This window comes from Poecile atricapillus, chromosome 6 (genome assembly GCF_030490865.1).
Source record: "Poecile atricapillus isolate bPoeAtr1 chromosome 6, bPoeAtr1.hap1, whole genome shotgun sequence".
Classification (NCBI taxonomy): domain Eukaryota; kingdom Metazoa; phylum Chordata; class Aves; order Passeriformes; family Paridae; genus Poecile; species Poecile atricapillus.
In genome coordinates, this window is record NC_081254.1 from 33,511,824 (window position 1) to 33,524,530 (window position 12,707).

At 41.1% G+C, this 12,707-nt stretch overlaps 1 protein-coding gene across 4 annotated transcripts in view; it reads left to right on the forward strand.

Annotated features, from left to right (window-relative positions):
* The first annotated feature begins 3,215 nt into the window (after window positions 1-3,215).
* The window catches only part of WDR11 (WD repeat domain 11), a 34,773-nt gene continuing 25,281 nt past the window's right edge, over window positions 3,216-12,707 (forward strand). For all 4 annotated transcript variants that reach the window (XM_058841465.1, XM_058841466.1, XM_058841467.1 and 1 more), the window contains exons 1-8: window positions 3,216-3,390; window positions 4,395-4,506; window positions 7,831-7,984; window positions 8,840-9,013; window positions 10,091-10,277; window positions 10,753-10,918; window positions 11,172-11,286; window positions 12,214-12,409. In XM_058841465.1, coding sequence (XP_058697448.1) covers window positions 3,305-3,390; window positions 4,395-4,506; window positions 7,831-7,984; window positions 8,840-9,013; window positions 10,091-10,277; window positions 10,753-10,918; window positions 11,172-11,286; window positions 12,214-12,409 — 1,190 coding nt within the window. In that variant the 5' untranslated portion in view covers window positions 3,216-3,304. The remainder of the gene's footprint in view (window positions 3,391-4,394; window positions 4,507-7,830; window positions 7,985-8,839; window positions 9,014-10,090; window positions 10,278-10,752; window positions 10,919-11,171; window positions 11,287-12,213; window positions 12,410-12,707) is intronic.

Sequence of the window (12,707 nt, forward strand, 5' to 3'; positions counted from 1 at the left end):
AATAGAATCTCCTCCATCAATATGTTTTATTTAATCTTTTTTTGAAAATACAAGATGAAATAAAAAGATCCCTACTGGGATTATGAAGTTAGACTGTGATTAAACGAATCTTGACTTTAGATATATTCCCTTTGCAAAAAAAAAAAAGAAAAAGGAAAAAACCCAAAGTGTGAGGCAAAACTGAACTGTGCAAGTCTCTTGCTCTGTGCAAAACCTCTGATAAGAGGCATCAGTGTTTAGACAGCCCCCTTTCAGCCAGGGACACTTAACCAGCAGAAAACTCGAGGAGCTTTAAATGCACAGAGCAGAAATGACAGCAGCAAGGCAAGAGCAGCGTAATTTGTAATGCAAATGGAACCCTGCCCCATAGCATGTGTGGGCTGCTTACACACCCCCATCTCAAACTGGGGTTTGCATAAAGGAATGCAAAGTGCATCCAAAGTTCACCAGTGGATCCCAGGAGCTCCTGCAGCTCTAACTTAAGGCCATGGAAATCAAAGAGGTCCCAGAAGCTTTCACAGGAATATTCCTGCAATAATTACTATGTAAAGAAGAAACCTAAAAGGGAGACTGCACGTCTCTACTTCATTCCCAGTTTCTCTTGTTCTAATTCACTGAAAAATAATTTACAGTCATGAGCCAAAAGCTGTGTAGAATCATACTTCTCATTATTTATTTTATCATTCATTTATTCAAATTGTTTTTATGATCACCCAGAACTTTATTCTCCATATGTCCTCAGTGAGAACTATTGGAGCTGTCTGGAATGAAGTCTCTCCCACTGGGTATCTTGGATACTTGAGAGGTTTTGGTGGCTTTAATGGCATTACTGACTATGCAGTTAAACAGCTGAAAGCTTGCTATTTGCTTTTGCTATAACAGTATCATATATCTATAGTGTATCATTATATTTACAGAAGAGTAAGAGGATAAAGTGCCTTGATGTACTTCGCATTCTTGCTCAGCAGTGGTTTAAATGAACAATAAGATGTGAAAGAGAACATCCAGTTAACCACCCCCAAAAAAGAAGTTAACATCTCTGAACATCCTTAGTTCACACCCATTTGCTGTGCATCAGTCCTGAGCACTCAGTGTTGGTGAGTAGTTGTGGATCAGAAGTGGAATTAGAAGTTCACCCAGTGCATATTCTGTTTTCTCTCTGTCAGATCACATTTCTATTCCTTTCAGCTCTTCCAGTGATCCTTATCATTGTTCAAAAACCTTTCTTCATCTCCTCCCTATCCCTCTGATGAATTTCCAGTATGTATTCACCTGGCTTCTGCACCCTGATTTTCACCCTATCTGACTGAAAACCACTCAGGTTTTTGTTTTATTTCAACCAATTTGGTGACACAGCCCTCATTTCCTCTTTTTATGAATCTATCCTTATCTTCAGCTGCCTTAAAGTATCTATTTCCTTTAGGCATTTCATTTATTGCTTGGTTTTCTGATGTCAAGAGAATGGATGGAAAACTGTCAAGAAGAGGTTCTGTTTTTATTGTGCAATAAAAGCTCCAAAAGACCCTTCTCACAAAGCCCAAATTCAACAAAGCAAGAAAATAACCAAATTCCTCAAAAAACATAAGCAGCAGCATGTTGCCCAAGGATACAGAGTGAAAACACATCATTAGCAAAAATAACTAAAATTAATGAAGCTAGTAGCTGCTCAGGCTCTTACAAAATTGATCTCCAGAGGTGCAGATAACATAGTCCTCAAATAATGACAAAGAGAAGGGAACAAAAAAGCTCTTTACTTCTCCAAACAGGTATTTTTCAGTTTTAAGAGCAGAGAGAGATCTTTTGGGACAAGACAGTTTCAAGAAATAAGTTCCAATGTTATGGTGACTTGGAAGTGGCTGTGAGGGATGTACTGTGCTTCAAGAGCAGATTTCTTTAGAAGAGAGTTGGAAAAGGCATCAGCTGCAGGTTGTTTCTTGAGTTCCCACTTGCACAAATGCACTTGTGATTAGAATGAAAAGAGGGAAAAGGAGGATCGACATTAATGCATCTTCTGTGACAAAGTGACACTGCAGCAGTGTAAGAGCGAGTCACTGGCATTACATTCTTGCCATCTCTGGCCACCTAGTGGCATCCTTTTCTCCACTAAATAAAACAAAAAAAACAATTATTATTTCAAAGAGAAACAAACACCTTAACAACAGCTCATGTATGTTAAATAATGAGCTTGCAAGTACATAATTCTTGTTATCTTATTAATGCTGGGCCACAGAAAATTGGTATAGAAGCTTCACAGAATCACACAGTCAGGCTGGAAAAGACCTTTGACATTATTGAGCAACCTGAGTGCTCCTGCACAGGGATGTGTCATCCCAGCTGGCTTTGCCTGGTGTGAGTGACAACTTGGGGACAGTTGGAGGATGGGTTGGTACCTTGTGGTGCAACGTGTGCTGCTGCTGCTGCTATTGAGGTCTGCCACTGTGTTTTGTCACTGAAGAGGTGACACTACGGTGAAAAATGTCCTGCAGCATCCTAGAGATGGGACAGGGGGCCCTTTTCCCGGAGAGGTGTCCCAGGTTGCAGCCTGAGAAGCAGCACAAGCATCCCTGGAGCTGGAGTCTCTGGCATCCCGCGGCTCCTTCCCCGTCCCAGCCAGGGATGAGCAGCCAAGAGCAGCACCGTGTCCCTGGCCATGGGGGCAGCTCTGGGGGTCCCTCCTCTGTCAAACCCTGGGTGCAAGCCGGGATGATGCTGCTGGGACAGTCCGGCAGGGCCACAGAGATACGAGGGGTCTGGGGCATCTCTGTGATGAGGAGAGACTGAGAGCGGATCTCACCAACGCATACAAATATCTCTAAGGGGTGTCAGAGGATGACCCCAGACTCTTCAGTGGCAGCGACAGGATAAGGAGCAACGGCCACAAACTGAGATACAAGAAGTTCTACCTCAGCATGAGGAAGAACTTGAAAGTGAAGACTGAAATTGGAAGTGCGCTGGAACAGCTGAACAGGGAGAGCGAGGAGTGTTTCTGGAGACATCCCGACCCCACCTAGACGCGTTCCTGCGGCACGTGCCGCGGGTGATCCCCAGAGGTTCCTGCCGAGCCGAACCCTTCCGAGATCCGCGTGTGCCCCTGACCCAGCCGGGCCGGGCCGGGGCAGAGCAGGGCGGCGGAACCGCCGTTCCCGGGCCGCGGGGCCCCGGCGGAGCGGGGAGCGGGGAGCGGCGGCGGCGCCGAGGCGGCGCTTCCTGCGGGGCGGTGCCGGCAGGGCCGCGGGCTCGGCACCGGCGGCCGGGGCTGGGGCGGCCCCGCTGGGCTCCGCTCCGGGCTCCCCCCGGCCTCGCCATGCAGCGCTTCACCGTCAACATCAAGCTGCCGGCGCGGACCCTGACGGGCGCCCTGAGCGCGCCCAACCGGGGCGCGGCGGATTGGTGAGGGCCGGGGTGGGGGCCGGGCCGCGGGCGGGCGGGGGTCCCGGGTCTCCCCCGTGGCTCCTTGGCCGCGGCCTCGGGTCGGGCTTGGCTCTGCCCCGGCCCTGCCTCCCCTCGCGAGCGGGTGTCCGTAGAGCCCCCGAGCAGCGCCGGGGGTCGGGGCTGGGATAGCGATGGATCCGTCCCCTGGAGAGGCCGGCGCAGCGCGGGCAGAGAGCCCGGGGGCTGCTGCTGCCTCCGGCCGGCGCTGGGCACAGACAGAGCCGTGCCCAGGGACGAGCGGGGCCCGGCCCCTCCCGGCAGTGACATGTGGGTGCCACTGAAGCAGAGTAGGTTGAGATTAGATATCAGGAAGCAATCGTTCCCTGTGGGGGTGGCGAGGCCCTGGCACAGCTTCACAGAGCAGCTGTGGCTGCCCCTGGATCCCTGGAAGTGCCCAAGGCCAGGTTGGACGGGGCTTGGAGCTGCTTGGGATAATGGAAGATGTCCTTGCCCAAGGCAGAGGATAGAACAAGATAATCTTTAAGGTCCTTTCCATCCTAAACTATTCTGTGATTCTGTATTTAACTTCTCCTGACAGTCCTCAGCAGATCTTCACTATTACTGTAATAATTGTTTCCATGCTCCTTTTTTGTCTATAAATAAGTAAATAAATAAACAAAAAGATAAGCAATTAATTGTATCATTGCAAATATATTTCTTACCTGTGTTCTTACATCTAAAATTTGGGGACACTCTTAATGAATTCCCGTCTGATGTTTTAAACTTACAGAAGAAGATTCTGAGAGGGACACAGAGAGATGCTCTGTGGTGGCTTAGGGTTCCAGCAGACAGTGCAATATTATTTTATAATGGTTTTAGGTTACTAAATAGTATTTATCATCTGATAAACATCAAATACAGTGTCTAGTAGCATGCATTCAACTTACCGAAACCCCCCTCATTCCTGATGTGAAGAGCTTTTGTTCTGATTTACTTCTTGATGATGCTCTGTGCTCTTCCAGGGGCTGGCAAGGTTTGATTGCCTATGGATGCCATTCCCTCGTTCTTGTAGTGGATGCCAACTCTGCTCAGACCTTGCAGGTTTTGGAAAGACACAAAGCCAGTGTTGTCAAGGTGAGATGTACCTGGTTTATGGTATATTACTTGATTCTGGGGTTTATGTTATCCTTCTAAATCACTGTAAATATCTGACATGATATCTGAAATATCATCTAAATCCCTGTAAACAGCTTGGCGTGATGTATCATGTGATTTTCACATGAAATCTGATGTAAAATACATGTATTTTATGTGATCTTTTGCAGTTAAGTCACATCATGCATGCTGAAGTTTGTGTTAGGGTTGATGGTATATCTTTCTAAAAAACATAGAATATAAAAGAATGTCTAGAAACATTTGTTAGCATTACAGAACATAGATATGTTTCTAGGAAGGCTGTTAACAGAAGAGGATTTCAAATGGACATTACATAATACCAAATGGACCTCTTTGCTGCTGCCTTTTCTGATCTCCCTGTTGTGGAAGTGCACCATTTGTCTAGAAAGTTACTTTTAACCTTTTTCTTCTTTTCTTACTTAGAAAAGGAGAAATTGCAGACAAAATGGAGCATTTATGGCTAAAATTTTAGTTTAAGTGTAGGACACCTGTACTTTCCTTTGGAAGTCCTTGATTTGAAATTGCAGAGTTTGGCTTTGGGTAGATGGTAGAACAGGATGTATTTCTTTGATTTATCATTTCTTTGACTGTGGCCAATGACAGATTCACTTAGGGTTCAGAGGATTGTTTGGCTGGCAGATGTGTTTCATGGCCCTTGGCACAAGTGCTGTATTTAGTAGAAGGCAGTCAATAATTTATGAAGAATAATAGGGTCTTAGGTAGTGAGGTTTTGGTGTTTTGTAGTAGAAGAAAAAGGTCCAGTGTGTCTTCTGCTTTAACATTTTTACTTAGCTTAGGTAAAAATTGTAGCCCTTTTGATCCATGCAGTGATAGCATTTTAATGTGTTTTGGATACATTCACTAGCTTTGAGAAGTTACATTATTTAACAGGAAACCAAGTGCTAAAGTCCAATAATTTATAAGGTAATTTTTTCAAAGCCACTACCTGAAGCTTTGTGCACAAAAGCAGGCTGGAAGAAAATAGCTAATTTATGATGTGGAAGAATAAAAAAAAAATCCCTTGTACATTAAGAAATAGGCATTATATGAGAAATTATTCTGAGGCCATGGTCATTGCAGGTACCTTTACATCTCTAAGAAATTTTCTTCAGTTCCTAGATCAGTTTTTTTAAACAATTTGTAAATGCTAAGAGCATAAATAAGCTGGAGTGGCTGTGTAAGTCTGACTTAAACTCCTTGGAGTAGAGGCTCACACCAGTAAACTCAGTCCACTGGGGATCTCCCCAAAAAATGTGTGCTTCAGTTCAGAAAAATTCCAAAATACACCACATCTGTTATGAAGGAAACAAAGAGATCATTTGTTTCATAATCCTTTTTGCTATTTTCCTTTAAAAACATCCTCTCCTTTGGCTGGAGTTGTAGCTGTGTCTGGAATAGGTAAAAGCTTCCCTGAAAATGGATCCATGTTAGTTGTCCATCTGTCCAAAAGGTCTTTGTGGGGGACTGATGACTTTGTGCAGAGTGGATTATATCTGATTTTACCTTTACAAAGATTATTGAAATCGTGCTTTTTCAGAAGAAAATCTAATTACAAGAGAAGCTTTTTCATCTGTCACAAGAATGAGAGGATTGACATGACATTTGTATTCTTTTTGATGCATTAATAAACAGTGAAAATGAGGCTTTATAAATGAGGTGGTATGGATTGTGAAAATTAAAAAAGTTACCTCTGGTTCTTGTTTCTGACTGATGCTGCTGTATTTTGAAGTCAAGTAGACAGTGAGTAACACTGCTAGAAAATAATTTCTCTTAGCAAAGGTCAGGTCCTGTGTGGGGACTTGTTGGATCAGTGTGACTGCAGAGAGGAAAGAGGCTCATGGTGTGGGAGCACCACATGGGCTCTGGTTAGGGCTGATCATGTAAAGATCTCCTTTTTTGTTGTTCTGTACTTGGTGACAACTCCTCCCTTGAGAAAGGATGTTTTCCAGACTTGGAATTTGCTTTGGGGTATTATACATTTAACTGAGAAATAAATAGCTTTGTAGGTTTTTGCAGTTACACTTACACAGCGACCTGCAGATATCCTCAGGGGCAGTTCTTTCTTGGAACAGCAGGGAAGTAGGAATTGCAAAAATGAAATTTTAGGTAGAGTCTCTCAAGAATTCTTTGTGATTCTGATAGAAACATGCTTTGAGTTTATAACTAGAGGTAGAGATTGTGTGCTGTGCCTGTGTCACATTTGTTTAATTTATTCAGCTGGTTTGTGAAGCACATCCTGCTCACACCTCTGAGAGGGGCAGCACAGAGGTGCCAGCAGGGCTCTGAATGCTGCTGTAAATCTGGATCATGGTGAAAAGAAAGTGGTGACTAATGATAGTCCTGTCTCAGTTTTCAAATGTCACATTTTCAGTACCTGCAGAAAGTCCTGTGTTTGCCTCACCCTTTCTGTGACAGGCAGTGACAGCACACAGGATGGAATTTTTGTAGCAGGTGACTTCCCATTATCTTAGCAATAATGTTTCTTCATTCTGCCAGTGTCTGCAGTCTCTCCTGGGGCAGAAGTTCACCTTAAAAGCAGATAGCAAAAAACAGCTCCATGTGGGATAGATAAGGAAGAAGTCAGTGTTATCCATCCCCTTGTAATCTGGGAGGAGTTGTAGACAGAGTGTTTTCAGATCTCAAGACACAGATTTCTCATAAGTACTGCCAATTTACAAGCCTGTGCAGCTTGAAATCCCAAACTGCAAAGTGGTACCTGGAAATCAGAGGTGGTAATGTGCTGAAAATAACCAAAAAGGTAGCAAATGTCAACAGTAACTTGTTTCTGTTTTGTTATGAGACAATATATAAATTACAGACTAACCTTACTTCCTCACCAATACCACAATGTATTTGTCAGATTTGGAAAATTACATGTTTTAGGATGTGTATAAAAATGGAATGATAATTCAGCTTTCATTTGATTATAAGTCAGTAAATTTAGGTCTGTGGGTGCCCACAGAACCTTAAACATTGCCATTTGGTTTCCTCTAAATATTTGAGTAAATTCTCTATATACATAGTGTATATTGTTGTAGTTACCTTCAGGAGCAAGGGTTGTTGATTTATGTAATTTGAGAATATCAGCCATGCAGTCATGCAGCACAGTGCTGACCTACCTTAAATTTACACAAGTGATGGTGGCTTAAAGGTATGTTACAGGTGCTCTTGGCATTAACTATTACTGTGCTTTTTTACTGAGTTCATTATCTGAAAAATACGAGCTATGGTGTCTGTGCCATATATTTGTCTCCTTTAACTGATTCCCATGTGTATTTTCAGGTTAAATGGGCTAAGGAAAATTACCACCACAATATTGGCTCTCCATATTCCTTACGTTTGGCTTCTGCTGATGCCACAGGGAAAATCATCGTGTGGGATGTGGCAACGGGAACAGCTCGCTGTGAAATACAGGAGCATTCAAAGCCCATCCAAGGTAATGACAGTGCCTGATGTTTATATGGGAGTTATTTTATGGAGCATTGTGTACAGATCCATCACCTGCCTTTTATAAACTGTGCTCAGTTCTGACAGGGAATTTTCCTGCTGGGATTACCAGCCCTCTGTATGTTTGCTTGTTTGTTTTATGAGTAAATGTAAGATTTACTGTCCCCCAGAGGAATGCTGTGAGATTTAATTCATTATGGTGATGTTTTCCAAGATCTTGTGACAGAAAGGTAGAATCTATTTTTATGAATGTTATTGATTGACATCATAACATTTACTATGTCAAGAACATCTTCCTGCTCCTCAGCTGGAGTTGGGTTTTTTTGGGGCATTTCAGTGATTTTAAAAACTTGTGATGACACTTACGTTATACCTGGTGGGCTTTTAAAATCTATTATATAAAAGTCCTCTTATGAAATTAGGTTGTTTTGTTTTTGTTATTACTCTGTTTTATAAATCCCATTAAAGAAATTGCAACATTTTAAATGATACTGGGCCACTGAAAATTTGTTAATTGACTACAGTTGGTTTTAGTTTTACTACTTTTTGTTTGTGTGTGCATTATAAATTGGGTTTCATTTACTCCTGACACCAGCTCACTGATGGTTTAAAGAAGTCCTTACCATGCCATTTGAAGATCTTTTATTTTCTGTGAAACCAGGAAAAGCTCTTACCAGCTCTGAAAGGGCTGATTATTATATTCAGTCTCATTTTACCCTTGAGCTTAAAACTGATTAAAGATTTAGTGGAGAAGAGTGAAGATTAGAGTGGAGCAGACATTTGTGTCCAGGCCCAAACTGATACCATCCCAAATATTAATTTTGTTCCCTATTTCTTTTGACAGACATGCAGTGGCTGTGGAATCAAGATGCTTCCAGAGATTTACTGCTTGCAGTTCACCCACCAAATTATATTGTACTATGGAATGCAGACACAGGCACCAAACTTTGGAAGAAAAGTTATGCTGAAAATATCCTGTCTTTTTCATTTGACCCCTTTGATCCCTCACATCTAGCTTGTAAGTTTATATGTAAACGAAAATCCAGAGGGGCCTGGATATGTGTGACCAGGAAAATTGTTAAACTGGAATGTAAATGTTGAAATTAAAAGTAAAGGATTGGAGAGAATAATGTCAGAAATGCCAATAAGAAGTCAGAAAGTGAAGACAGGGAGCCTTTGGCCAGTGTGGAATCTTGTTTCAGAAGTTGCTGTTGTGTGGGGAGGGAAAAGCTGGCATGAGTGGAGAAGTTAGAGATTTAAAGATCTGAAAAGAAATACCTGAGACTTTACAAGAGGAATTGTGAAGTGTGTAGAGGGAGCTGGAGAAAGCCAAGGATAGAGAGCCCTGTGAAATATAAAAGGCTATAAAGGGATGAGTGGTGAGGGAGAAGCCATTGAGATAAGTAGACCAAGAATAAAAGTTATTTCCAACAGAAGAGATTTCAGAGGACTCAGTGTGAGATCAGTACCAGAAGTGATTCAGATGTCAAGGGGGATGTAGTGCAGATTTATTAATTTTAGCAGAAAGAAACGGAGAGAAATAGGAGAGTCACCATTTTATTTTTGAATTTAGCTTCATCACTCCTGATCTGTAATGAGAAAGTACAGTTGCCAGTCTGTAGTTTGGGGATTTTTTTTATCTGCCATATCATTCAACCTTCTATAAACACTGCAGCTGTACAGCTGAGCTTTGTGCTGCAACATAAATAATGTGAATTAATGATTATTTGGGCAATGCTCTGCATGAGAACAAAAAATGGTGTTACAGTCAGTGTGTATTCTGTCTTCGATTTGCATTGTGAATCTTAAAGAAAAACAGTTGGTGAGAGAGAATAACTCAGCTTCTGTCTGTAATACAGTAATTTTTAATATAAACTTAATTTTGAAAAGTTGAGTTTTTTGGATATTAATTGATTTTAATGGACCATCTGCTGCTCTTTCAGTTAGAAAGTGCTGGCAGTCTAGAATTTTGAGTGTTCTATCTGATACAGTATTACCAAAGTTATTAGCATTTTTCCTCACCAAAATGTCATTAAAATGGAATGCCACAATCAAATTGCAGACTGAACTGTGCTATTTTTCTTTCTTGGTCCAGTGCTCACCAGTGAAGGAATAGTGTTCATCTCTGACTTCTCCCCTTCCAAAGCTCCTGCCAGCTCAGGGAAGAAAGTTTACATCTCCAGTCCCCATTCCAGTCCTTCTCACAACAAACTGGCTGCTGCTACAGGGGCCAAAAAGGCCCTTGATAAAGTAAAAATCCTAATCAGTAATGAAAAACCAAGGTAAGTTACAAATATTTCTTCTCAGATAATGCTTTTTATACCTGATTTTTTCAATGTACTTAAGTTAAAGCCTGTAAGGTAATACACACAGTAGTATAAGAAGTGAAGTAAGCAGTGTGTCTGAGGGTAATTTCCCATGAATGCCAGTAAATGTCAGGGCAGTCAGCGCTGTTCCTCAGTGAATTGCTTTGGATTTGAGATGTGCAAGAGTTACACTTGTTCCATTTGAATGAAGTACAATTTTTAAAATTGCTCTATAATCTTATTTAGACAAAAGTCAACAGAATGTGTTTTTGGAAGTCAGTGATGCTTTGCACTACTCTGACAGGTAAATGGAAATCTGCAGTTGCCTTGTGATCAAAATAGAGGTTACTTGAAAAAATGCAGTTGCAGGAAAAATGGAACTGTTAATTTTATTTTGAACTTGATCTCTTCGTTGACACAACCTAATAAAAGTTCATGTCTGATTTTACAGTGCTGAATCTGTAACACTCAACGACTGTCTTCAGTTGTCATATTTGCCTTCCAAAAGAAACTACATGCTCTTACTGTATCCCAGGGAAATTCTGATTCTTGACTTGGAAGTGAATCAGACAGTGGGTGTGATTGCCATTGAAAGGACAGGAGTGCCTTTCATACAGGTGAGGAAGATTTGATTGTGTTTGATCATTGTAACAACAAACAATTCAATCAAAACCTTTCAATTATGTTTTCCAATTCGTTGACTTCCATGGTCACAAATCCTGTAGCTGAAGAAATCCATGGAAGTGTTGCCTTAATGGTAACATTTTTAATGATTTGCTTAAACATCAGGGATTGTAGGCTCCCTTGCAAGTGTCCTTTTCAAAGGGTAAGATTTTGAATGTGCAATCTAACAGCCATCTCTTTGCCCAGGTAATCCCTTGTTTTCAGAGGGATGGGTTATTTTGCCTACACGAAAATGGTTGTATCACGTTAAGGGTTCGCAGATCCAACTGCAGCATCACTGCAACACCAAATGAGGAGCCAGGTGAGTTTTACATCAGAAATGTCCAGAAATTAACTTTGATGCATTTTAATTAATAGTTTAACACCAGTAATGACCATCATGCCTCATAAAAGATGGTGAATCTAGTGTCCTTCTAGTGTTTTGTCCCTTATATATTGAATTTAAATTTAAATTTATGCTGTGTTTTCCCAAAACAAATTCCCAAAACAAATTCAAAACTGAAAAGTTTTTGAATTCCCTAATAATAAGTGTGAAATAGGTTATATTAATACCCTGAATATCCTTTTATTGCTAAATAATACTTAAATTAATAAGTGGCTTAAAAGTCACATATACAATAATGTTTTAAATAAAATATTAGTGTGTTCTTTTTATCTTTAAGAAAAAAAATTTTTTTATGCAGACACAAGATTTTGGAAGTAATTTGGTCAACTGGAAAAAGTTATTTTAGACCTAAGATATGGGCTTAAATTTAGTTTCAAATCTGAATTATTAAACCTTTGTCTCATGGAATATTATTAGGAATGGTCTTTTAAACCAAATGGTGGAGACTGGAAAAAAGGGACAGTGAGTTTTGTTTGTTCTTTTTGGATTGGGCAGTTGGCTAATTTCTAGTGAGCTACATTACTGGCTTCCAAGTTTACCAATAAACCTGGAGTTTTGGATTGTGGGGAGCAGATGCAGGTTCTGCCCAGCTATGAAACAGTTACTGTTTTAGGTTTTGCAAGATTCATATGGAATAATATATTACAAAGACAAAGTTACATTTTGGAGAACTTTCCAGATCTTTGTTGTGTACAGCAAGATCAAGAGAGTGTTGTTTTTGATTGCTTTTCCTAATTGTTGCACAGGAAGCACATGGATTTCAATCAAAGTGCTCAGTCATGCTTCACATTTCCCTCTGTTGCTCACATCCCATGTGTTTCACTCTGTTTGTTCTCTGTACAGATCCAGAGCCAGTTCAGGAGCTGGTTTATGATTTAAGAAGTCAGTGTGATGCCATCAGGGTGACCAAAACAGTTCGACCCTTCAGCATGGTGTGCTGCCCAGTGAATGAGAATGCTGCAGCTCTCATAGTCAGTGATGGCAGGGTGATGATCTGGGAATTAAAATCCAGCATTTCAGGCAGAAATGTGCGGAACAGGTAATGGGATTTACTTCTCTTACCAAAGTTTCTTTTTTTTTTCCAAGTGGTATTCAGTATTTCATTGTATTTTAAAGGCAGCAGTGATCCTTCTGTGCCTGGAAGTGTTTCATTTGCTGTACATGTGTGTGAGTGAAGGAGGAGGAACAAACTGTGCCATCCAGATAGATCAGTTCCCTTTCTTTGGGGAAGTGCAGGAACTGTATTTACTCTTATTTTTTTTTAAAGGCAGTTCCATCCTGACTGTCTTGACTAAGAAAACAAAAGATAGAATGACTATTCTCTTTATTTTGGGGGA